At 42.9% G+C, this 22,455-nt stretch overlaps 1 protein-coding gene across 5 annotated transcripts in view; it reads left to right on the top strand.

Annotated features, from left to right (window-relative positions):
- Nucleotides 1-13,411, top strand: part of MEIS3 (Meis homeobox 3) — a 43,349-nt gene extending 29,938 nt beyond the window's left edge. For 2 of the 5 annotated variants that reach the window (XM_018556030.1, XM_018556031.1), the window contains 6 exons: nt 661-806; nt 6,790-6,866; nt 7,289-7,347; nt 8,280-8,369; nt 8,539-8,541; nt 9,479-9,549. In XM_018556030.1, the coding sequence (XP_018411532.1) occupies nt 661-806; nt 6,790-6,866; nt 7,289-7,347; nt 8,280-8,369; nt 8,539-8,541; nt 9,479-9,525 (422 nt within the window). In that variant the 3' untranslated portion in view covers nt 9,526-9,549. Of the gene's footprint in view, nt 1-660; nt 807-6,789; nt 6,867-7,288; nt 7,348-8,279; nt 8,370-8,538; nt 8,542-9,466; nt 9,555-13,091 lie in introns of those variants that run through there. The other 3 variants (XM_018556029.1, XM_018556028.1, XM_018556027.1) reach the window with 3 other exon arrangements.
- Nucleotides 13,412-22,455: the final 9,044 nt, after the last annotated feature.

Genomic DNA, 22,455 nt, shown 5'->3' with positions numbered 1-22,455 from the left:
AGAAGCAAATAATGTTTAGGGCTGCAAATTGAAATGGCTCCTATCTCTACAAAGAAGGAAGTCATTTTGTGGGCTGATCCAGAGTTCAACCTATGATGTCGATAGATGGCCGCGCACGGGGGAGTATCTCCCACAATGCAGAAGAATTTTTGTTTTACCTTTTCTGAATGCAGTGCCACTGACATTACTGAAAAGGCTACAGTGGGAAAAATAATGTGAAGAGGCTGCAGTGGAAAAACAATAAAGTAAGCCCGATCAGTGACAGACTGATATCTTTGTGCTATTTCCTGGGATTCAGTAATTTATGATGATGCCTTTACTGTAATATGCACATCTTACAGGGCTGTATATCTGGATGTGCTGCTCAATAAAATATTTTATTATGTGCAGTCAGCAGAAGTGGCTCATATAAGGAGATTCCTCCATCTCTGTGTGCTCACCGACATTGCATTCTGTTAGTAGGGGGAGCCTGTTCTGAGAACATGTACAAGGCAAATGAGATAAGATGGTGCTGGCAGAAGTCAAATTTCAGCTACAAAATATAAGCATTGGTGAACAGAAATGTATTTTCAGCAAGAATAAGATGTCAAATTAAACGGAAAATGGTGAACTACGATAATTGTGTCCGCTTAACGCATATTGTAATGTTTTCCCTTACAGGTGACTGTCTAGACAACAGCGTGGCCTCACCCAGTACGGGGGACGATGATGACTTAGACAGGGACAAAAAAAGGAACAAGAAACGAGGCATTTTCCCTAAAGTCGCCACAAACATCATGAGAGCGTGGCTCTTCCAGCACCTTTCGGTAAGAAACTCCGATGCCTGGTCACTAAAAGGCAAAGTAAAGCTTGTTTTCAGTGAATATGTATTAATGTTCATTTGAATGCTGGTCTTCCATATTGCATTAAGAGATTTGTAGATTAGCCTTTAGAAGGAGAGATGCTTTTCACTGCAGTCCCTCTGCCTCCCTGCTTCACCGCTGTGGAGATATCTGCTTCAAAGTGTTGCATTGTGAGAAGGAGCAGGAAAGAACAACCTTTGTGTGGCACTACAAACTAATGTTTTCATACCAAATATAGTCAGTGTCATGAGAAGCCCGTGTTATGTTGTCACCATGCCTGGATTAGGCAATATGCCTTTGACATAGCCACAGCAGACTACTATATGGGGCCTGGAAGTACAGGGAGACCAGATCTGTTTGGCTACACACTGATTTATTCAGACGGCAATATCATTTGACAAAGACTATTTTTTAAATGTCCTCATGAGGATTTGATAACTCTCCAATGATGGCCCTTTTTCTTGCTTTAAGAGATCTTGTCATAATAGAAATATGGATGCTGAGTTTATTTTCTGGAAACCTCTCAGGATAGAAACAAAGACACTACCATTCCTGATTCGTCATGGAGGGTCTATTCACACTTGTCCGTTTTAGGCCAGATTTACACTGTTCCAAGTGCATGCAGCGCTCATGGCAACGCACACATGTAGGTGTGAATGGGCCCATGGAGTTTCCCTTAGTCTTCACGCTAAACTGCAAGAGTTTTGCTGCATCAAAATAGACAAGTGTGCATAGGTCCTTAACATAGCCAAACTCATGCATTTTGCTGCATGAAAATGCATTTCAAGTAGAAATCCCATTCTTTTCTATGTGGCGGATTCACATATATGAGCTGTAGTTTAGTGGGAAAGGACAGAGAAACGTCATGGGCCCATCCACACCTATCGGTCTCCGTCACCGCATGCGCTGCAACGCACATGGAACAGTGGGAATCCACCCTCAGGGCGCAAAGGACTTTCATCCTCTTTCTTGCTTCCCTACCTAGCCATTCACTGACCTGAAAGAAGCATGTCAGTAAAGTGTTGGGTCACCTAACCTGTATAAACCTGTTTTCGGATGAAGATGACAGCTCCAGAGCATGCACTAGGGCTGAAACTAATGATTACTTTCATAATCAATTAGTTGGCCAATTATGTTTTTGATTAACTGGATAAAAAAAGAAATAAGCACCATCCTTAATTTAAAATAAAATACACAAATGGAGTGTTACAAAGTTTACTTCAGAAAAAAAAAATGCATGCACAAGGTTTTGAAATCGCACTGCACTGGAGAGCACGGCATTGTGGTACCATGCGTTCCAGTGCGGGCGATCATACTGTGGGTTGGAGGCACGTTAGGGGTGCCATGAAATGAATGGCACTGCAATGCACCTCCCGCAGCAGAATTTGTCAGGCTGAAATCGAAAATGACTTTTTTCCCACCTTTTATATATATTTTTTTAAATAATTGTATTGTAAGCACACAGCGCTTGAATAGCTCCAGCCAGGGAATGACAGCTGCCAATGGCAAGACTCTGCAGATGGCATCTGAATGTAAATACAGCAGGTAGTGGGCTGGTGGAATGGCAATTTCAAATTGCAATAGCCAATAGCAGGCTGGCTGTTGCACCCGTCCACTGCTTCCTGTGCCCTCCTCTCAGTGTGGAGGAGAGAGCTAGGTGAACCAACCAACTAATCGATAATGAGAATAGTTGGCAACTATTCTCATTATTGATTAATCGATTACGTAGTTGCAGCCCTAGCTTGCACTTTTCAAAACAAGCTGGCAGTAGAGGCTGCCTTTAAATCCTGTCATTTGTAGAGATGCCCATAGAAACATAATTCAGGTTTGCAGAGCTCAGTCTTACACACCCGAGCTGGACTGAATGGGGGACAGTAGAATTGGTCCATATGATTATGTCTACTCTCTGGTCTATTTGACATTTGGTCTATTCGAACAAGTATTAGCCAGAAGGTGCCCCCATCTTATATCTGTCTGGGCATTGTTATATAGTATGTCACATTACCTTATCTGCCAGATTTCCATCTTCATAGCATATTTAGAAGGAGCAATGTTTTATTTTGTATTCATATATCAGCCAGGTCATGTAATGACCGCATAGGATGGTTCAGTAAATGCAAGTGTTGGTTTTGTGAACTCATGTCATTATGAAAGTAGTGAATGGGGAGCAGGTGAAAGGGATGTGTTTCCTACACACAGGGAAGAACCAGCACAGCTCTGAGGTCAGGCGCTACCTTCATTGAAGGGCTGGCTGAGAAGCGCAGAAGAACTGAGCACTGGTGTTCCGCCCTTTATTGGATCTAGATACACTTCTGTGTCTCTTTATAAAGCTCTGTCATATCTTTCACTTGCTTTACAAGGAATACTGTTGTAAAGTGCTCTTTACTGTGCAATAAAAGAAAAAAAAATGACCATAGGAAGTAATGTGATGTGATTAGACAGAGGACTTAGAGCTTTATACATTGTGCTGTCAGCGCATCCTTTGCGTTTAACCATTTGCACCAGAGGGTACACTCTGCCCGCTACATGCTGAGAAATCTTTGCAATGCAGACCCAATTAAAAATTACTAAAGCGGCATAAAAGCTGAGAGTCTCGGCTGCAGCTACCCATGAAGTCCGCCCCGGGCTACATCTCAGCTAGCAGAGTGCACAGAAACAATTAGTCAGAACGGAGCCCGTCCCTGCCTAGTTAAACAAAGCAGAGTTAATGAACGCTGACCAATTAGTTACTAATTGACGAAGCTATAAACCTATTAGAAGCTGGTAAACGGGTAATCAATTCTAGGTAATTACCCTGAACCTGCTTAGCGGCAGGCAGGCATCGGGGAGGGAGAGCTGGCTGGCTGACGAGGAGCTACATCTGACAGGCGGATAGGCAGGGGGAACCTACATCACACACCCCTGATTATCTGTTTTATTTCCTCTGCTCGTTGGAGGATAAGATATTCTCCAGCCAACGTGCAAAAATGCTGGAGGCCTGTATGTTTACTGAGATTTCTATGTAACACGACAGATCTGTGATCAACATAATCTTCAATTCTTAAAGGGTATCCCCACAAAGAACTGTTCTTTATCAGTTTTGATTGGCTGCTCTGCAGCAAGTTATACAAACTGATGGTGTCACACTCCCTGATGATGCTCTGAAAAGTATAATAAATAAATAACTTGGGAGTCTGGAGAGATTCCTTTATCATAGGATTGGACAGAGACACACCAGCTACTGCTAAAAAATCTGACCACAACAGTCTTTAAATCCAAGAAGTGGTCAAACGTTGTGACCTACTGGCTACACATGTAGGTGCCCCCGCACAAAGCCTGGTCCACCCCTCTCCCTTACTTACTGCGTCCCAAAGCACTTTGTCATGTGATATCACATATCACAATACCAAACGTAGGGGCCTTAGCTTTAGGCCTCACTGATACGCCCCTGATTAAATCCACAAGTGCCCACTAAAAGAAAATTTTAATAGTGGCCGGAGTAGACCTTCACAGAACTCAAGGGAAAATCCCCCATGCCTCTATTTTAGGGTCATGTCCAGTAACCTCCTAAAAATGTCGCACTGACCTGATGAATTCAGCAACACCTCGGTGTGAAAGTCTTAGGGAAGAAAATACCATAATCCTGTCACATATTCAGAGTTATTTGCGAAAAGGACAGGATCGTGGCAACAAAATCGCCGCTTGACCACATTGTTCACTTTTTGTCAGATGATTGAGCAATCAAAGAACAAGTTGTGTTGCCAACAGCCAGCTTGGAAATATAAGCAATAGGCGTATTGCTGTGGCAGCATAAGCCTCTCAAACATTGCAGCAAGGGCCCGGTCACAAAATAAAATGGCGCATTGATAAGCAAGGCAAGATGCATTGGGCATCCAATTCAAAATGCAGCATATATTTTTAAGCACAGGGCAATGCAAGGCATAGATCATATGCATCTTTGCATTGTGGTGTGCTATTACTATGCAGGTCCATTGCTGTGCACTGTAGATGTGCATTGGGGTGCAATTAACTTTAACATTTCAGTGCACAACTACAGCGCCTCACTATGCTTTGCGGTAATGTGCATTATAATGTGGTTCATGGCGCTCATTATAACATACATTATGGTGTGATCGAGCCCTAAATGTGGATCATTGTGCACACTACATACAGCCCAACAAAACCATTTGCACTGATTTTATTTATTTTGGGGGGTACTTTACTCCATTAAAATGTATTAATAATTGTATAATAAAGTTTAATTTTATGTAGAGTTGTAAGCTTAGTTCAAAAAGACAACTATATGGCCATTCACAATTTTAGCTACAGCAGTATGCTGCGAGTTTGATTTGCATCTGCCATCTCAAATTGGATTAGGCCTGTCACAGCTTCCTATGATCCACAGCATATGTTCTTCTGTAAAATCTTTCCTAATGCCCTTTAAAGCTTCATCCATGGTAAACCATTCATACCCCGTCAAAGGAAAAGCTGGAATCGGGATAGTTTATTATTTTGTTTTAATTATTTGTATTCATGTAATAAAAGTGTAAGCAAGTATGAAATATAGAAAAGAACTAGCTGTCAGGATTGAGAAATACAAGCGGTAATATAGTTGCACTATGAATGCACAGAATGCCATTCGATACGGATGGTCTTTAGTTGTTCCCATGCAAACATTGCCTGAACTCAGAGATTGGCAGGTACAACTACCGTTGTTTCTACTTCACATATTGCAACTACACGGTGAAAGTACGGATCTGTTTTCCTTTGGAAACAAGCTTTGCGACTTGCATGCTTAGTGGAAACATAAAAAAAGTTTGAAGAGGGGATACTGCATAATTTAATGTCAGCCCATTGAGTCTCTGTGGCAGCTGGACACTGGGACAGAAGAAAGCTAAGGCTGTTGGCCATAGGAACTAATCAAGTTGTCCTTCGTCCTCTAGGAAAACTAAATCTAGCATTTGGTTGGTACTCCCAATAGCTCCAATTTCTGTAACTCATAGAGCAGTTATTTTGGATCTTTTATGTTGAAAACCGTCTTCTCTATGTAAAAAATAATCTTATTGGGTATTTCAATATCAATAGTTTGAGTTTTATGTTATAATGCTTCCAGTACCCAGGGAAGCAAATGTATTCATTGTTTTTACTGTTTTGAGAACACTCCAGGTTTGGGCACTCCTATGCCAATTACATAAATATACAAGACATAAGATGATTCAAAGGGAAAGACGTTATAGACTAGAACTTGCAGATTTTCATAGTTCTGGCATGGTCACCCTTAACAACCGTTTAGCCTCTGTGATTTTCCACCTCCACCCCCCCCCAATCTGCACTCATGCCCTTCATCTGTCACTAACCTGTCAAGCAAAGGTCTCCGTCTGGCTGCAACCTAAGACCCCCAATCTCATCCATCATTGCTGCCCTTGACAGCTCCATGGCCATTTTTTTTGTTTTGTGTTTTAGGTCCTCCTGATCAAGCAAACGGCCAGTTGCACATTTCTTGGGCTCCTGAGAAAGAAAGGCGCTGTTTGTGCTGGTCCCATCTGTCCTATACATCTAGAAGGACATCATAAAAATCACCCACTTGCTCCCACTTAACAAAGCAGATGGTTGGATGTTTACTGGAGAATCTTTAGATTATCTTCAATTCACCCAGTCCGTGGGCTATCAGAGCAGTGTGGTGCTGCTTTAATAAATGTTTTAATTCTTTCATACACATAGAGCAAAGGCTGAATTTTTTTATTTTTCTATATGACTAGTAGGCAGGAAGTCTCTCTACACCCCGTTTTTATCTATTCAGGTCTGATTAGCAACCAAACTCTGCACATACAAAGCTATGATTGCGAGTCGCGCCTATAAACACAGAACAAAAGTCATCTTTTATTTGATATGTTTGGCCTTTTGAATGGATTGGATCGTGTTTATTCAATCTGGTGTAATCAAATATTTTCTTTTTCCCCCCATGAAGCACCCGTACCCCTCAGAAGAACAAAAGAAGCAGCTAGCACAGGACACAGGGCTTACGATACTACAGGTCAATAACTGGTAAGAAGTCTCCCATACCCTCCAAGTTCTAATTTAAAATTTAAGAAAACCTGAAAGATTTGTTCATAATGTCAGCAGCAACCATCCAGATCCTTCTTTTTATTTATCCATATTGCGCCGGGTTACTGTTGGCAACAAGGACAGTTATTCATTCAGACACTTTCATCCATGGTGTCCAATATTATGAGAATTCTATTAACTGGGTGGCATCAAATTCTGCATCTTAATACAAAACAATATATATCTTCTGCATGGGCTGTAGATAAATAGAAATAGAACATAAAGACAGGATATAGTGCTATAGGAATTCATTTTGTCACTCAGATAAATGAGCCTAGTGATTTTATTGTAAATTGCTATTGTGGTCGACTTCTAAGACATGTTCTTATTGTCTTCATTCTTTCCTTCTCTTTGGGGTGCAGGTTCATTAATGCAAGAAGGCGGATCGTTCAGCCAATGATTGACCAATCAAACCGCACAGGTAAGCGGCACTGACCTGAAATGCGCAAATACATTTACTCCCTCTTGTTTCGTCTACAATAGTGTGCTGAGCTTTATTATAATTTAAAATTAGACCAAGTGGTTTTACAGTAGAGCTGCAGATCACGTTACCGTTACCCCAGAAAATAACATATGTATTTATAACCAAGATGATTCATATAGCTGATGCAATCTTCTGCTCTGTGGGCAGAGCTTAAAGGAAACCTGTCATGAGAACATGGTGGGGCTCACCTCCATCTCAAAATGTTAAATGCCCCTCTGTCTCTTCAATAAGGAGTCCTATGGATGAGTCTGTCAATTGTCATTCCAGAAGGAGAGTTCAGTTTGGAGGCCTAGTTGTTTTTCTCAGCTCAGGTTTTTTTTAATAGGGAAATAAAATAAAACTTCTCTGCATGCCACTTAGTGATAAACAATCACCAAACTATGTGTCTGCTTAGACACAATGCTGCACATACCCATGGGGCTTCTTGAATCTCTTCCTGTGCTGCCTAGGAGTCCCTGAAGTCCGGCACGTGCAGTTTCTGAATTTTAACCTGGGCTCCATGTCAAAGCTCTGGGGCCTGTGGAGATGTATACGCAGGATGTGGCAGAATTTACATCATGCACATGTCAAGGTTTTTGGAACACCAGAGAACATAGAAAGTTTTGAGAAGCTACAAAGATATGTGTTGACATTGTGTTGGTATCTATGCAACTTAGTTTAACTTAACGGCAGGATTACTTTAAGTCTGTTGTGAGCAACACTATGCATAGGTTACTTTGTTTTGCACTCATAAAAGCTCTAGAAGCATAAAAGTTACAGATCACCCATGGTGGCCAGTACAATTTTTTTTTAAAGTGGTTGTGGGCAGATAGACACAACAAAGTGAAATCAGCGGAACACAGTCCAATGAATTGTTCTTGTCACCGCAGGTCAAGGTGGAGCACCCTATAGCCCGGATGGTCAGAACATGGGGGGATACGTCATGGACGGGCAGCAGCACATGGGAATCCGCCCACCAGGTGAGAGACGGGATTGTGACATTGTAGAGACATGAGGGAGCAGATAGCTGAGTATTATATGAAAGTCACAACTTTCCACTTGTACCCAGAATCATCTGTAATACAGCGGTGTGTAGCTTTAAGATGTACAGTATGTAGAGGGATCTGATATCACACAGGCACCAGAAAGGAAGTAATAAAGTGCCCTGACACTATTATACTCATATGTGATAAAAAAAACACTAAAGTGGACCTGGAAGGAAATTGAGGGACTGCCATTGTTGAAATGTTTAAAACAATGGCAGCCCCCAATTTGGCAGAAATATGGCTGCTATCGCTGACCCAAGCTGGGCAACCAGCATGTTATGAAAGAGTGGTCCACAAGCGCAGCTCCCATGTTTCTCCTATGACATGTTTCCATGAAAGGTGCGTGCTTTGCACTGTCATCTTCACCCCAGCTTCACTACCTAATGAGTCTGACCTGAACCATTTACGCAGCCAGCGACATCTGAAAGTCTGAGCTCCTATCCTGCATGAATGTTCAGTTCAGTGACTTTCCAGCTTTGGCAGCCTCCATCTTTCAATCTGTAGAGGTTCACTGTAAGCTCGGAAGATGTTACAGGCAGCATTGCTTCCATCTGGCAGAGGATGGACTCCCCTTTTAGTCATGTGCATGTGGCAGTATTAAAACTGCTGTAGTTTATAATGTCCTGTTATCCCTTTTATTATCCTGTTTTGCTGAACACTGGAGGATGTTAAGGTGCTCTGTATAGAATAGCCTTTGGGTTACATATTGCTCAGTGAAGTGGCTGAAAAGTTCGTATGAGAAATAACAATATGCTGTACTGCGTGGTCTAAATAAGTTCTGATGATAGACTGGCTACTAATGTGGTCACTATGTTATAACCTGGCAGGTACTGCCTAAAACCAGTTATTCAACATGGGCACAAGAGATTTACAATTTGGCAATGCATGCCTGGCTAACTCAGTGGCCACATTGGTTTGGTGCTTTGTGCAGCGAGCAAGAGAGCTGACCAGGACAGGTAATACACAACATGTGGGTGGTGACTGTACCGCAGTGTTATTCTTCTTAGTCTTAGTTGCCTGTCTTCCCTTAGGAGCCATGGGAGGCTTAGGCATGGCCGTAGGTATGGAAGGGCAGTGGCACTACATGTAACCCCCTGCCATCTTTCTGGTACTAGGGATGTAAGTAAATATTTATATATATTTTAATCTTTTGACCTGCAACGGAGGGTGGAGGGCAGGGTGCTTGTCAATCACAATTTCCCCCTACACTCTATCATTGTACATACACATCACCTTTACCCCTCTCTCTCATGTCGTCACACCACAAGTATTGCCTTGCTCACGGATGTCACATGCATGCACATCACTGCATGCGTGGTATTTGGAGTATGGATGTAATGTTGGCACAGACCCACTCTGCTTTTTATGAAGGTCAGTTGTTTTCTCACAGCAACAAAAAACAGTATTTGAGCCGAACCAATCAAATTACTGGGAATAACTCATTTGATCCACAAAAGAGTTCCGTTTACAGTGTGCAGTGATAAGATAAAATACTGGAAGGATAAAGAAAAGGATAAGTGATGTTGCCCATCAAAACCAGATTTCAGCTTCTTTTTAATACATGAGATGTGATTGGGTGCCATGAGCAAAGGCGTTCTTATTTGATTTATTCATCAGACTTTTCCATGTATCATCTTGACAATGATACATACAGGTCTATTCACTAAAGGGTGAAGAGTTTGGAGAAGGCAGGAGAAGTGAACAATCTAGGACGAAATAGCCGATTTGGAAAAATTCTCCAATTCAGCTCACTTTCCAGTTCAGCTATGTTGTCCTAGATTGTTCCCTTCTCCTGCCTTCTACAAACTCTTCAATAGACCCAATAGACCCTATAGTATGCAATTCATGAATAAACACACAATGGGCACAAGTTGCCTTGTTTTCAGTCTGAACACTGGTTTATGTGAGACCAGAATTCTTCAAACTGGGGATCACAGGAAACGTAAATTAAGGTAACATATGTAAGTAGACATTGTTGGCCTTGCTGTGAAATTGCTAGCTGCCTGACTGTCTTTGGCATTAATACTGCACTGCAACAATTCATAAGATTGGTCTGACAGCCAGGAAATTAGCATATTTGGTAGATGTCAGCAATGGTTGGCCACATATTTTTTTGGTATGGGTATAAATAGATTTGTCATGAATCAGAAGCTTCTGGTTTAAGCGATACTCCCCAGATAATGGCTGAATGCTTGCTCCAGGGCATTGACATTACTGTATGGTGCTGGTACCTGACAAGAGTTGGATAGTGGCAGCTCCATCCTAGTGTACTGAGACCTTTACAGTTTCCTTTTAGAAGCAATGCATAGTTTTAGGAATATATGCATAACACGGGAGAAAAGACATGGAGATCTGTATTTCATGTCTAAAAGGATTTGTGACTAAGTAGCTGCTAGGGTCCTTCTTTCAGCCAATTTAAACGAGAAGCCTGGGATGACTTGCAGGACCCCAATAGGCTGTGTGTACCAGCTATGAGGTGACTGGAGGAGTAGGGGGTCGTAAAACCCATCAAATTTAAGAACCAGGGCCAGCTTGCATAGAGGTGACATGGAGAAATGAGGATCCTTCAGTAGCTGGAGAGATCAGAGCAGGGAATAACAGGGATGAGAGAGGGGGCTGGAGGTCCTCCCTGCATCTCAGGAATGGGGGTGGGGCTGCGAGGAGAATTAGCTACAGAAGATGAGGACACAGGACCCCAGCAGGAGCTAATTGATAGGCAGCAAACTAAATAGTCCGTCTGTGGCGGCGTGTCGAATCACAGTGACTGCGCAGGTATGTAGATTTCTCTGCTTCCGAGCGGCGCTTTATCATGGGTCAGCGGAGGGCGCACTACGCTGCAGCGGGAAGTATTTCATTTTATAAATGAGGGAAATTATTAACCCTCGCTGACTGCTGCGGGGAACGCTTACATCAAGCGTAGCTCTGCTCTCAGATGCACCGTAATTGTGGTGGAGCAGGGAATTAGCCCATGTGGAGATGAAGGAGACCTCATATCAAATATAACATAGATTGTAGTATTAACTGACACATAGCAGAGAGTGAAGAAGATGAATTATCCCCCCTGGAGGAGCATCACTGCCTACAAGTACATCTCCAGTCTATCTGTCTGGCGCTTTGTCAGCATCTGGGGCTGGGACAGCCGCAGGCATGCAGGTAGATCCCTATTACCAGACTTGTCTGACATCAAAGCGGTTGTCACGTGACAACTATCGATCGTGACAACACACCTAAGTTCAACTTAATGCAACTCTGCATTTGGAGCATCTTCCGTCTACTCTGTTAATGGAACCAAGCAAAGCTTCATAGCATCTTATGTGGGGGGACATGCTACATGGCCTCTAGTGCTGGTAGTTGCTGGTTTTCATGACTTGGATCAAAGGTCATGAAGATCAGCAACTATCAGCACTAAAAGCTTAACTAGAAGCATATTGTAGCGTGTTCCCCCACATAAGATGTTACAAAGCTTTGGTTGGTCCCATTAGTAGGGTAGAAGTAAGAATACCAGTCTTAAATTGGTCATATGGTACTAATGTTTTGGCGAAATCATGTAAAATCTCCAATTGTATGGAAAGAAAATGGTTGCATCTCTGGGCTGTGGTATACATCGTCGGTGTTCCTAGAGGCAGATTGGAATCTTATGTCTAGCATTGTACACAAGCAACTAAATACAGAAATATTGGCTTTCCCTATCACTGCCTCATGGGCTCCAATCAACACATATTGAACAATGAACCTGTTGTGTGAAGGGAGGATTTACAGAGGGTTTGATAGCTAATTTCTGAGTGGTTGGATCCTTCTGTACATGGCCAGATTCAGATGAAGGATGTGGGAGGATTTAGTATCAGAATTACAGTAGTAAAGGGACAGTCTGTGGTGTCTATGTACAGAAGAGTGAAAGGGGCACATTGTAAATGCATGACTAGGATGAGAAGTGTGTGAATGATATGAATGGTAAACATTGGACCTGCGTGACTACTTTGATTCATTATTGTTTTATGAATCCATTTTCACTCCCTTTTATATCTATTTGTGGTTTTGCTTCTGTCCTAAATATACCTTTTAATATTGAAGCAAAGTTTGCCGGGGCTCATTTATATAATTGGATAAAACTGGACGACTCAAAGCAAGCAGCAAAGTGCAGTCGCTGACAGGAAGTAAGCAGCTTTCACATATCTGATGTCCGTAAAATGAAATCTGGTTGCTGTGGGTTACTGCAATTTGCCATCATTGGTCCCATATGGACCAATCAGGCGTTTATTTTTATTCTACCTGATTAATATAAAGACACTGGAACCTAATTGGTTGCTATAGGCCCTGCCGCTCTTCTGTTTGCAAGGTGGCAGGTGATTTCACCCATCGGAGTCCGTCCAAAAACTGGCTGCTCAGTTCTGGATGACCTTTGCTTTCATTGAACTTTCAGTCAGTATACAAAAAAATAGCATGGTAAATGAGCCCAGCCGTACTGGTTCCTAATCAGAGAATCAACAGTTTACTAATTGTTAGAGTTCTGTATAGAAATGGCCATTGATTATTAATTTTCCCTACAAACATTACTGGATTAATACAAATTAGAAGAAAAATACAAAGTTGCTTAATCCAGTGAATAATCTGTTTTGACTTGAAAAGCTGACAATCTCATTTTCTTATTTCTGCCAGGCTTCCAAGGAATCCCAGGGGACTACACTGCGGCCCCGGGGTCTATGGCCATGGGATTCCCTCCAGCCGGTTACACGCCCGCCATGCCCTCGCACCCTGCCGGCCTGCGTCACGGACCTTCTTTACACTCCTACCTCCCAGGGCACCCCCATCACGCCTCCATGATTCTGCCCGCAGGTGCCTCCCCTCACCACCTGGTGTCAGCGCAGAGCCCGGCGGATGCACTTCTGAACGGTCAAAACATAGACATTCACGCTCACTAACATTCAGCCAAACCGGGTGTCAGCTTCTCTTTTAACCTTTTCTTCCAGCTTCCAAAAAAAACTATTGTCTTTAGAAAAAGGGATTTGTTTGGTCGGACTTGCTACCCCTTAGACTATTGCAGATTGCTATCACCGCATAGGAGAGACTGATGGAAAAGCGGGGACATGCAAGTGAAGGAAAACAAGCCCCATTCTACCGTCTTCCTAAATATGCCGCAGTGTGAACTGAAGAGCTGACACTCGGTGCAAGGAAACCACTGATTTTACTTTTGTGGATTTTTAATTTTTCACGCACACCCGCCCGACCCACAATTCCCTTTCTATGAATGGACCAACACAGGACTCAAGTCTAAAGACAGATGAAGAGCGCAAGATCTTTGAAATCTTGTTTTTCATTTTGTTTGGGTTTCATTTTTTTTTTTTTACGTCATCACTCGCAGCAGGGACTAAGTTAACTTGTAAATTTTTTTAATTAATATTATAATTATTTGAGTTGATAAGTGTATTGTTTTACCTGTTTTTTATGATAAAAGAACTTGAAAAAAAATCCACTGTGGATGTATATATATAATTGTATAAATATTTATAGAACCCATAAACTTCAGGGTCTGTAGAGGAATGCCTTCCGTTTTTTATTTTATGGTCCACACTACACAGTACAGATTTGTTGTCAGAGATCCCACAATCATGGCAACCAGGCATCTGATCTCCTTAAAGGTAGACTCCAGTCAAACATGAAAATATTGCATTCAAAGTGAAACTTCACTTGAAGTAAAAAAACTAACAGGGTTATTCACAAAAGTGTGAAGAGTTTGGAGAAGGCAGGAGGCCAAATCAGCTATGTTGTCCTAGATTGTTCACTTCTCCTGCCTTCTCCAAACTCTTCATTCTTTTGTGAATAACCCTGTAAGTCTCTCCAGGTCAATTATATACATTGCAATGAATTTAACAAACCTACCTGTTGCTGTTCTGTTGAAACTGATGCATTTATTCCAGTTACATCCTCCCTCTTGATTCCAATTACTTCCTCCCTCCTGATTCCAATTACTTCCTCCCTCCTGATTCCAGTTACTTTCTCCCTCCTGATTCCAGTTACTTCCTCCCTCCGTGTTCCAGTTACTTCCTCCTTCCTGATTTGTTACTTCCTCCCTCCTGATTCCAGTTACTTCTTCCCTCCTGATTCGTTACTTCCTCCTTCCTGATTCCAGTTACTTCCTCCCTCCTGATTTGTTACTTCCTCCCTCTTGATTCCAGTTACTTCTTCCCTCCTGATTCGTTACTTCCTCCCTCCTGATTCCAGTTACTTCCTCTCTCCTGATTCCAATCACTTCCTTCATCTTGCCTCTGGTCAATTCTTTCTTCCTGAAAGCTAAGTTGGAGATCTGCCTATTTTAGTCACATCAACAGTACAAGAGAAAACTGCAGGGATCAGCCCGGAGTCTATAAGCTGAACATAGTACTTTGTATATAGAAACATGTTTTACATGAAAGTGGAGTTTATTTTTAAACTCCTTCAGATGAAACACTCTTTCTGCTTATAATAATGTTGTCATCCTAGCATTCTTATCCTGTACTTGGCTACATGTTAACCAAATCCTTTTAGCTGCTGGTAACATTGTCTCATATATGGCCCTAAATCTCAGGCAGAAAATATAAAGTTTGGTGTTGCCTGTCTCAGGTACTGTCCGCACTTTGACGGCGTTTGTACCCTGGCCCAAACACATTGGTGAGCAAGAAGCAGAAGTGATGTGAGAAGACTGGAACTGACTACAAATTATATACATTTCAAATTTAGGTAGACTGACTGACCTTAGTGACATGTGTATGTAAAGCCAAAACTTTCGATTACTGGAGGTAAGGGGAAATCTTCCAATGGGTAAACCTGTACTGGTAACAACTGTCTGAGAGGGAATATCCTGTTACTTCCTGCTGTGTTTCTGGGAAAGGATATAAAGGGCTATCGCCCCAACGGGACACAGACGAATAAAATAAAATAAAACCCGTGGTCTTAACCATTCCGCGCTCGGTCTAAAGCCAAAAAAAAGGAAAACATTTTTACACACACTTTAAGCATAGTTGCAGTGCTTACCATTATTGCGGTTACTCTTTAAAGAACACTCCGTACATTAAAGTGCCTGAGCTGGTTACAGAGATAAAACGCAGTCAACCAGCAGAGCCTGAACATACTTGCACTTCTTCTGGACCTCCTCAGTAGGCAAAACACACTCCCTTTTATGAGAACAACTTACACTAGCAAGTCTCCCAAGCAACTCATGGTATCCTTCAGACCCCTTGTGATATTTACATCTTTGACGGCATAAGGGCACAGAGGAAGCGGTTTCCAGGTATTGCAATCACAAGACGTAGACAGCATGGGGGTACTGGTGCCACTGGTAAATGGTCGGCAATTTCCAATACTGATTGCTGGACAACCAGAGTGTGGACAGAAGTCAAACATTTATCAAGGTACATGTGTATATCTAGGTGAACTTCCACTTTAACCTTGTTGTTATCTGTTATTATATAAAAATTTTGTTCTCAGTGTGACCGCCTGAATCTTGTCACATATTCATTACTGTACACTATAGTAGGGCTGCAACTAACTAATCGATAATTATCGATAATGAGAATACAATTATCGATTAGTTGGTTGGATCCCCTAGCTCTCTGTTCTAAGCTGGGAGGATAGCACAGCAAGCAGCATGCGGGTGCAAAAGCCAGCCTGCTATTGGCTATTGCAATTTAAAATGACCAATAGCAGGCTGGCTATTGCACCAGACCACTACCTGCTGTATTTACATTCAGCTGCCGTCTGCAGAATCTTGCCACTGGCAGCTGTCATTCCCGGGCTGAAGCTATTCAAGCACCATGTGCTTACAATTATTAAATAAAAATGATAAAAGGTGGGAAAAAGTAATTTTTGGCCTGACAAATTCTGCTGCAGGAGGTGCGTTGCAGTGCCATTCATTTCAATGGCACCCCAAATGTGCCTCCCACCCACAGTGTAATTGCCCGCACTGCTGTGCATTCCAGTGTAGTGCGATTGAAAAAATGTGTGCATACAGTTTTATTCTGAAGTCTTTATGTTTGTAACACTGCATATGTGTATTTCATTTTAAATTAAGGATGGCATTTTTTTAATCCAATTAATCGAAAAAATAATCGGCCAACTAATCGGTTATGAAAATAATCATTAATTGCAGCCTTATATTATAGTGACAGTATATAATTTTGCTTACAATTTCTTTAAACTGTATTTCTTTCATGTCCATTGAGGGACATAGGAAGTGTTTAACCTTTGGGTTATAGTGCCACCTACAAGAGCCTGGCTTGACTGGACTTTGGGAGGATAGCCTGGAAGTGACCTTTGGGCATTGGGTTTAGCATGGGGAACTTTCCAGACTTCAAACTGGTAAAAGTTAGCTGCAGATCACTTTCCAGGTTCAGACTTCCTGGCATTGCCTTAGCACTTGCCTTACAGACTTTGGTCACCTCTGGCCATCTGACCTTCATCTGCTACCAGCATTCCTTGATCCTATATGTTACCTTACTGCCACGTGGTCACAACATGTCTTTTTCTAGACACGGTGAGGATAGTCCAACTGTACCAGATGCGCCCAGTTAACTTTCTACTAATGGACCAGGGGCTGCTTGCAGCCTGCCTACTGGTGGTGATGACTTCTGCAGCCTGAAATAATGCTTTCCTCTGCTCTACAAGTCTGCCCTTTTGACTAAGGTCTTTACCATGGTCAAGCAACTTTATGGCCCAAATCATCCAGTTGATTACCGACTGTGATTACAGGGGCCACAGGCATGCTCTCACACCCTTTTCTGCAGATTCTCTACCTGATTTGATACGTTGCCCACCCCTTAGTTAGGCTTCCTGATTGGGCGGGAAGCCGGCTCCATGTTCCCTTGCGGGAAACCTCCCTCTGACCAGAAGTTCTGGCATCGGGGAAGGTGCCAGAGCGTTTGGGCGAGTACGGGTACTCGCCAAAATAGCCAGTATCTGCACCGATACTAGTATCGGTATTGGTACATCCCTAATAGTACTTTACCAAGTTAACACTTTTGGATTTGTGTTCAAATAATAAATGATGGTAGCAAACAAATCCAAGCTGACAAAACAAATTGAGGCAGGGCAACTCAAAAGACAATTATATAGGTGGAGTTTCTCCAGGTGGGGTTTATTTTTTCCAGTCACAACAGTTCTTCCAGCGTCTTCATTTTGTAGAGTAGCTGCCATGAATTCAAAAGGCATCAAGAAGTCCAGATCAGATGTGAATTCAGTGAGACCTTTGTATTACTATACATGTGGAACTTCGTATTACTATATTCTGTTTCGCAATCCACATTTAACAGCAGTATCTTGCGGTTTCCTAAGCAATGGCTGATTTTTATGGTGCCAAGTTACTAGCTTTGTGCCCAGCCTCCAGGGAGATGGTGTCAACACTGGCAAAGAAACTTGTGGAAGGGAGGTGAGTATTGAATGGTTTATTCTCTTTAAGAAGGGGGTCCTCTTTACCCAGATTAGAATTTTTATATTATGAAGAATGTATCAGGAATGAAAACATTCATGTTTTAGCACGAGGAGTGTGTCTAGATGTTCCATAGAACATAACAAATCTTCACTTTTTCAGTTCAGATCCACTTTCAAGTCCACTAAAAGTGTGACTTTCTGGAAGGGATTCATTAGCACTGTTTAATGTGACACAGTCATCAATAAAAGAAAACTACCAGTAGCAGATCCCTGATTAGAAGCAGTGACAGTGACAGTACCTAAGCACCCAGTGTTCTTCCAGGAGCCTGTCAGTTTATTGACATCATCAGAGCATACATCCCAAATTTCTGAGATGAGAATGTCAGATCCCTTGACCTGTCAGGAGAGGGAGCCTTGACTGCTGGAATCATGCAGTAAGGATGTGGTCAGTAAAATGGACCCCTCCTGTATAAGGGGCGTAATCATGTAGTAATTGGGGGATAGCTTACAAAGGCGAAGACAAGCAAAGTGTTAAGAGTGGGAGGAAATGGGCTTGCTGGGCTCTTGGGAGTTGACCAGCAAGCTGAACATCCCCGCCCACCCTCCTCTAATTTTTCTTTCATAACTTGTCGCAGCTTTGTTGGCATGTTTTTGACCTTGCCAGCTTAATCGGTTACCACGTTAACTTTGCTGAAATTATTGGATGGTTGGACATCTAGAACTGATGATGAAGACAGATTTTCTGCATTGTGTTATAAAGTTATGATGTTTGGGTGCTCATGGTTTATCCGTGATTGGGACAAGTTGATGTTAACAAAAAGAGAGTTATGTTTGATCTGATGATAAACGTCAAGAAAGCTGTGGCCTTGCCCTTCCAACAAAGTTAATTTGTTTGGTATTTATTGGCGGTGGGAGAGAAGGATAAAGAAAGTAGTTTCAACATAAAAGAGGTGTTCAACTATGATTCTCAGCAGTCAAGAGGGACACCTTCCAGCACAATGTATAGACAATGGACACACCCCTGCCGGTCCCCCAGTTATGCCGTCCAATAAGAATTTATATGCCAAAAATGATTGGTTAAACCCAAAATCGTTTTGTTTTTTTCAACTTTTCTGTTATACTGGCTTTTCAAAACAGTAAACGAGATCTAAAAATAAGATGAAGGATAAGTGCAGAATAACACTTTTGGTAGTGAAATAGAACATTCATAGATATCAGTACATCAGAAAAAAAGGGGGTGAGCAGGAAAGAGGAACTTGGAACCAGAAAGAGGGCCAGTCCCTCCAAATGAGGAACAGTTGGGAGGTATGTCAGAGGCATATCACGCACACTGCTTCTGATCACTGGCTTACATTGATGTCATCGGGAACTGGGTCCAGGAACTGGCAGAACAGCACTCCTACTAACATGGTGTCTCCTACACACAGTAGCTGCTACATTTTTCTTAGTTGACTTGTCTCACACTGTTTAAAGGATAAGGTTGCTGGAGTCTAGGCCTGCTTAAAAGTAAAAAAAAAAAACTTTCGCAATGGGTCAAATTTAGGGTTGCCATCCGTCTGGTTTTGGAGTCTGTGTCCGGGTGTCCAGCCAGAGGACACCCGGACACAAGACGCTCATTGCCAACAGCGGCACTTTCAATTTTCTGACAGATGCAGCTGTGGAGGTCCTTGGCAAGCGTGATCTCGGACAGCCGCATCTGCCTCAAACCAGATCTTCCTCTGAGCTGCGGGCACCTGTAAACAGGCACAGACTGCCCGCACATCGCCTTCTCCTCCTCCGGCTCCCTGGCACCATGCTGCCCACCTGTGGACCCCTGTTGAGACAACATAGCCCAGACAGCCCACCTGAGAGTCGCACAGTCCACCTGAGAGCCGCACAGCCCACCTGAGAGCCTGCACATGCATCTGAGAGCCCGCACAGGTCAGCCCGCAGGAGACATCAGGGCACTAACCCAGAACAACACAGAGTATGTAGCTTCATATTATTTTGTATTGCTATATAATGTATTTCTGTAGTCCTCTATAGACAGTTTCCTTACTCCCTCTTCTGGCTGTCTCTTCTTGCTCTTTCTCCTGGCTGCATCTCTTCGCTCTCTCCTCTATATGCTCCAAAAAACAAAACAAAAAGTGCACGTGGTGCTAGAGTGTTCAGGTTTCACTTGAAGAAAGGGTGGTAACCCTAGTAAAATCTTCAACCTGACCTAGTCCTTGAGTAACCAAAACTGTACTGGTCCCTTAAGATAAAACCTTCAGAGGTGTAATCATATTTGCAAACAAAGTCCCTGCATGTTGCTTCATACTGTTGTCTTCTGTTCACATATGTCACCCTGTTAATTTGACACATCCACCCTTCTGTAATATCTTCTGTTTTGCACCTGCCGGTGACTGGGCCCTCGCAGAGCCTCATTTGCCTACAGGCACAATGCTGGTGACAGGCTGTCTATTTCCTCCCACTACGCTGACCTAGGGGTCAGTCTGCAGCCACTAATTAAAGACGGCAGTAACACTTCAATGTATTGATGAATTAATCTCCTGTTTGGCGTGGAAGGTCTTGTATCTTATTGTTTGCTCTGTAGGCTGGGTCACAAGATCGCTTTCTGTGTCCATGACTTCCAATTCTATCTTATTACACGATTTCTGGTCTAAATTGCTTAATGAAGATAGAAATGAATGACTGTATATTGAGTGGATAGCTAGGCATTTAAAGGGCCACAAAACCAAAGAATGGTCTTTTAGGAATACAGATTTGATAATCATTAGATGGGAAAATATTCAGACCATTTCATAAACATCAAAGAACTAGTCATTTGTTATCAGGTCAGGTGACCAAGTTGTATTATTTGATGGAAAGGTTTCATACAGGGGAAGTGCATATAACCTCTGGGGTTGTAAAAATAAGCACAAGCATGTCTTCAGATGACCAACCATAGAGGGCTGTTATCATTTGCAAAAGTACCAACCAGGGGACTGTGTTCCCTTTATTGCTGGACAAATCAAGTGAAAAACTCCAATTGTACCATCACTTCTGATACCTTGCATAGTACCTCAATATGACTGATTGAGTCCCATGCATGCAGAGGTTGCTGCATGACGTACACTACAAATACTCTACAATGGCCCTAATCTCATAGACTTCCAACATGGTAATGTAATCTCGGATGTAAATTTCAATATTTCATTGAAATACCTGGTGACCTTTGCTCATTGGCTTCTTGTTATAGGGTCACATCACACTGTCATATGGGCTTCCAATAGAGACTCCAAGAGAATGTTTCAACATACATGGTGCATGCATAGTTAACTGTTGTCACGATCAAGAAACCAACCCAAGAAATGCCATGTCGCCATCACTGGAGTGCATAGGCATGCGCAGCCTATTCCATTAGGGTGTGCTTACAAAAGAACAAACACACACATACACATAGATCAACCACCGCGGGAGGGAGCTGCAGAGCGTTGCCTGCTGCATGCTGGCAGCTGTAGTCTCAGGATGCAATGTTGGCACCTTGGCTGGAGTCTAGGCCTGCTTAACCCCTGATGCGCCGTCATTGCCTCCTGGAATACAGCTCCCAGCATGCAGCATGCAATGCTCTGCAGCTCCCTCCAGTGGTGGTTGATACTCGCCAGGGCCCAGTCGCACATGCGACCACCGTGACCCTAGTAGTTGCACCAGTGTTAGCCATTGTTTAGCCTCTGTCTGGCCTGCCCATCCTTGCTGCCAGAACACCACTGAAGGCTGCTGCATACACACATAGGAGGACTACCTTCCCCATCATCTCCTGGTGACATTAATAGGGGAAAACCATGATCAGAGCGAAGCCTGGCTGCTGTCTCACCCTCAGTGATGACAGTCTCAAGTCTAGCCCCTTTCTTGTAGAGCCCAGTACTGCATTCTTCAATGCAAGTTCAGTGCTGCAAACTACCAGGAGCTGTGCTGGCTGAGGTCCTCTGGAGCAGAGATCACCGTGCTCAGTGCACCGGAGTTCTATTAAACACGGCATCCCCCGCAACCCTTTAGCCGTGTATGTTCCTGCACATCCCTGGCAGCCTCTAGGAGGAGCAGGCTTCCGACCAGAGCTCAGCTCTTTATGTTGCGGTCGGGGGCCGGCTGTGATTAGGGTGTGCCCAGGCACACCCGGCGCACCCCATGAGCACGCCAATGCTGGAGTGTATGTGGATAGGAAGTGGAAGATAAAAGGTTGTATGAGGTCAGCAGCACTGAGATGTAGTAAAGAATGAAAAAGATGTAAAGAGTATATTATACTAAAGGTCATTCAGTTAGGTTTTACATCTTTAGGAATTCTGCAGCATATGGTGTAGCCATAGATGTGAGATGTCAAATCATTAGGGGCAGAATGTTCCGTACCTACTAGGACTTGTTGGGAGGGGGGGTTGATTTGCTCTGATAAGCCAGGCCCCAATGTATTTGCACACACACGTATGCTAAGCATGAAAACTTACTTAAGCCTAATGTTTGTTTTATGGATGCACGAGCAGGTGCCTAAAAAGCTGTCAGAGGTGCATGGGCAGGCATTCAGTAGTGCACAGGCAGGCAATCAGTCAGATGTATACAGGCAGGCAATCATTTAGAAGTGTACAGGCAGGCAGTCAGAAGTGTACAG

The sequence above is a fragment of the Nanorana parkeri genome, unplaced genomic scaffold, assembly GCF_000935625.1.
Source record: "Nanorana parkeri isolate BGI_ZX_2015 unplaced genomic scaffold, ASM93562v1 scaffold221, whole genome shotgun sequence".
Lineage (NCBI taxonomy): Eukaryota > Metazoa > Chordata > Amphibia > Anura > Dicroglossidae > Nanorana > Nanorana parkeri.
This window is presented reverse-complemented; position numbering and strand designations above follow the sequence as displayed.